This window comes from Mchenga conophoros, linkage group LG7 (assembly GCF_057382185.1).
Source record: "Mchenga conophoros isolate Kocher_MC1m ecotype Shallow Benthic linkage group LG7, M_conophoros_male_GT1.1, whole genome shotgun sequence".
Lineage (NCBI taxonomy): Eukaryota > Metazoa > Chordata > Actinopteri > Cichliformes > Cichlidae > Mchenga > Mchenga conophoros.
In genome coordinates this window covers 13173804-13176859 of record NC_140532.1, presented here as the reverse complement: position 1 = coordinate 13176859, position 3056 = coordinate 13173804, and the positions used below count along the sequence as shown (strand labels likewise).

Genomic DNA, 3056 nt, shown 5'->3' with positions numbered 1-3056 from the left:
GTTCCCTCACATAGCGTACTTGTGAGGTGCAGCTGTAAAGTCCGCTGAAGAAGTATTAGCGCATACCTTCACACACTGAGTGCCATCGCAGTTCAATTCCGGTTACCGAGCCTTCTCGCCCCTTTTTCTGTCTTCAAATGGAAATGATTTCCATTGGCCCAAGGTGTCCATGTAAATAGGTGTAAATGAAACCAGATTATGCCTTCCTCCCAGCCCCCTCCTCCCATGGCAATTGTCATGTGATAGCAAAGAGGTGGCACATTAATGGAGCGCCTCTACAGGGGTCTTTTCTGTTCATGTCACTACATAAAACTATCAGATGGTTAGAGGAAGGCCATGGAGGCATACGCTTAGCTAGTCTTATCAAGGACGCCAAATGAAGTCCATTCAGCTCTGCTAGAGGGACAAGCTGACTTACTTTGGAAGAAAGACTCGCAGCAGCCGTCACTCCATAAATGTGCACCGTCCTCGACCGTGTTCGCCTGCACACTGCAGAGGCGCTCAGAGTGGCTGCTTTGCGCACGACCCAACTCCGGCTCTGCCTGCACTGAAACTTTCTGCGGCGGTTGTTTTCATGAAGAGCAGCAAGCTTTCGCCAAGGAATTAAAGGAAGCTACTTTATTATTATTATTATTATTATTGCGTTTGCTGAAAAAATACACCGAGGATGCCTCGTCCGGGGAGAAACACGTACAGCGATCAGAAGCCACCTTACTCCTACATCTCGCTCACTGCCATGGCGATCCAGAGCTGCCCGGAGAAGATGCTGCCACTCAGTGAAATTTACAAGTTCATCATGGATAGATTCCCTTATTACAGAGAAAACACCCAGCGATGGCAGAACTCTCTGCGTCACAACCTGTCATTTAACGACTGTTTCATCAAAATCCCCCGGCGCCCAGATCAACCAGGTAAGGGCAGTTTCTGGGCTCTGCACCCCAACTGTGGGGACATGTTTGAGAATGGAAGTTTTTTGAGGCGCCGCAAAAGGTTCAAAGTGTTGCCCGTGTCTGATCATTTGGCTCCCAGCAAGCAGTCGGATGCTGCCCATTACCTCCAACAGCAAGCCAAGCTGAGACTGAGCGCCCTGGCAGCCACCGGCACACACCTCCCTCAGATGTCAACTTACAACCTCGGAGTGTCTCAGTCATCAACTTTCAAACACCCCTTTGCAATTGAGAACATCATCGCCAGAGAATACAAGGTCCCGGGAAGTCTGGCGTTCTCCACCATGCAGTCCATGTCTGCCGGGTACCCGCTTCACAACCAGCTGACGACAGCCTGGCCCCACATGTACAACACTAGCGTGATTGACACGGCGGCCCCAATATCCATGGCAAGCAGCGACTACAGTGCCTATGGCGTGCCCATAAAATCCCTGTGTCACGGGGGACAGTCCTTACCGGCTATCCCGGTGCCAATCAAGCCCACCCCGACGTCCATGCCCGGTTTCTCGGCGCTACCTCCCCACATCCCCGCGTTTCTATCAAACTCTCCACAGTCTCTGAGCCCGACGTCCCCACAGACAGCGACGAGCCAAAGCAGCCCTGCAACCCCGAGTGAGACTCTGACGAGCCCCTCCACTCTACAGTCTGTGGCTGTGCACTGACCACCTGAACTTTTTCTATTAAACGAACTGCTGGCTGGCTCCAAGGCCCCTTTACCAAACCCAAAGTTTATATTTTCTGCTGTTGGAATCAAGGCGAGTTGCAGTTTGCATATCGATTTATTTGTGTTCGTGTTGAATGTGTCGCTTTAAATTGTGTCAAGTCCAGCACAGAATCGTACAGTATTGCTCTTGAAATCATAAATTATTTGATAGTTCTATTTTTCAGTTTATTTTAAAATGCGAGTGTTGAAAGTGGAGCCACTGAGGGGATCCAATTGGAGGGCTGTGGGGAGGTGGGGGGGAGTTTGTTTTGGCAGTATCAACTCTTATTTGAAGGTGGCTTCCAAATCCCCCCGTTGCAGTTTCTCAATTCCATCAACTGGCAAAACTTTTGCACCGTTTCTGTGTGACCACTGTAATGTCAATGAAATTGCGAGGCAATGACTTTTTGTTTGCTTTTTTTATAAAAAGAAAAAAAAATACTGGAATGATGGTTAAGGGTATACCAAATAGGAATAGGGTTTAGATTTCTTCTTACCATCCCTGTAAGAAAAAAAGAAAAAAAGAAAGCAAACCGAGTTACGAAATTCTTTTCAATATTGAAAAGTAGAATTTTGAGAAGTCCTCAAAATGCAAGATGTGAATATTGAAAATAACTGATACTAAAAATGTTGTAAAATGCACTTTTTAGTTTTATGTTTTAGATATCTATTTTCCAGAAAATGTTCTGTGAAGCATTTAATTTAAAAGGCTGTGGTGACCATGTGTATCAGATGCTGTAAATTGGTACTTTTTTTTTTAGGTAAAGCATGCATTTTAAAATTTGTGTTGTTGCTGTTGTTGTTGTTGTTGTTGATGATGATGACGTGGGTATTGTTGTTGTTTTAATTGTTTTTTATTATTATTATTTTTTAAATTTTTTAAATTTTTTTTGCAAGCATGCGTGCTTTCGAAAAGTGTGCCAACAGTCTGCAATGAATTGGAAAAAAATGGTCATCGAAATATTTTCTCATTAAAAGTGAAGTAAACAATCAAAATGATTCTGAAGATTTTATCTAAGACGATACGAATTATTATTATTATTATTATTATTATTATTATTATTATTACAAATGGCAGCTTTTTTGATCGTGTAAATGTAACTTTGGGGATTTGTTTTACATTTCCGTCTAATAATAATAATTATAATAATAATAATCTTTATCCAGAACTGGATGATTTAACGAATTTTATGAATGTGAGAAAGGCAGTGGAGGCTGTGGGCAGAGAAATGAATCGTGCAGCCGATTAGGATGCATGGAGCTGCGATGCCCTGGCCACAGCGCAGACAACCAGGCTCATTCATCAAGCTGAGCTAAACACGATTAGGCCCGACAATAAACATTTAGAAAAGCTGCAAACAGTGTCTAAATTAAGTGTTACATAATTTCGACTTCAGACGTCACAG

The 3056-nt window shown here is 43.7% G+C and overlaps 1 protein-coding gene across 1 annotated transcript; it reads left to right on the top strand.

The window, feature by feature from the left end:
* Positions 1–332: 332 nt before the first annotated feature.
* On the top strand, positions 333–2646 carry foxb1a (forkhead box B1a). The gene has a single exon (XM_085282175.1). It carries the CDS (start codon positions 668–670, stop codon positions 1607–1609), a length of 942 nt encoding a protein of 313 aa, XP_085138301.1. The 5' UTR covers positions 333–667; the 3' UTR covers positions 1610–2646.
* Positions 2647–3056: the final 410 nt, after the last annotated feature.

Excerpts from the sequence above, each read along its gene's own strand:
- foxb1a (XM_085282175.1), top strand. The coding sequence starts at position 668 with ATGCCTCGTCCGGGGAGAAACACGTACAGCGATCAGAAGCCACCTTAC.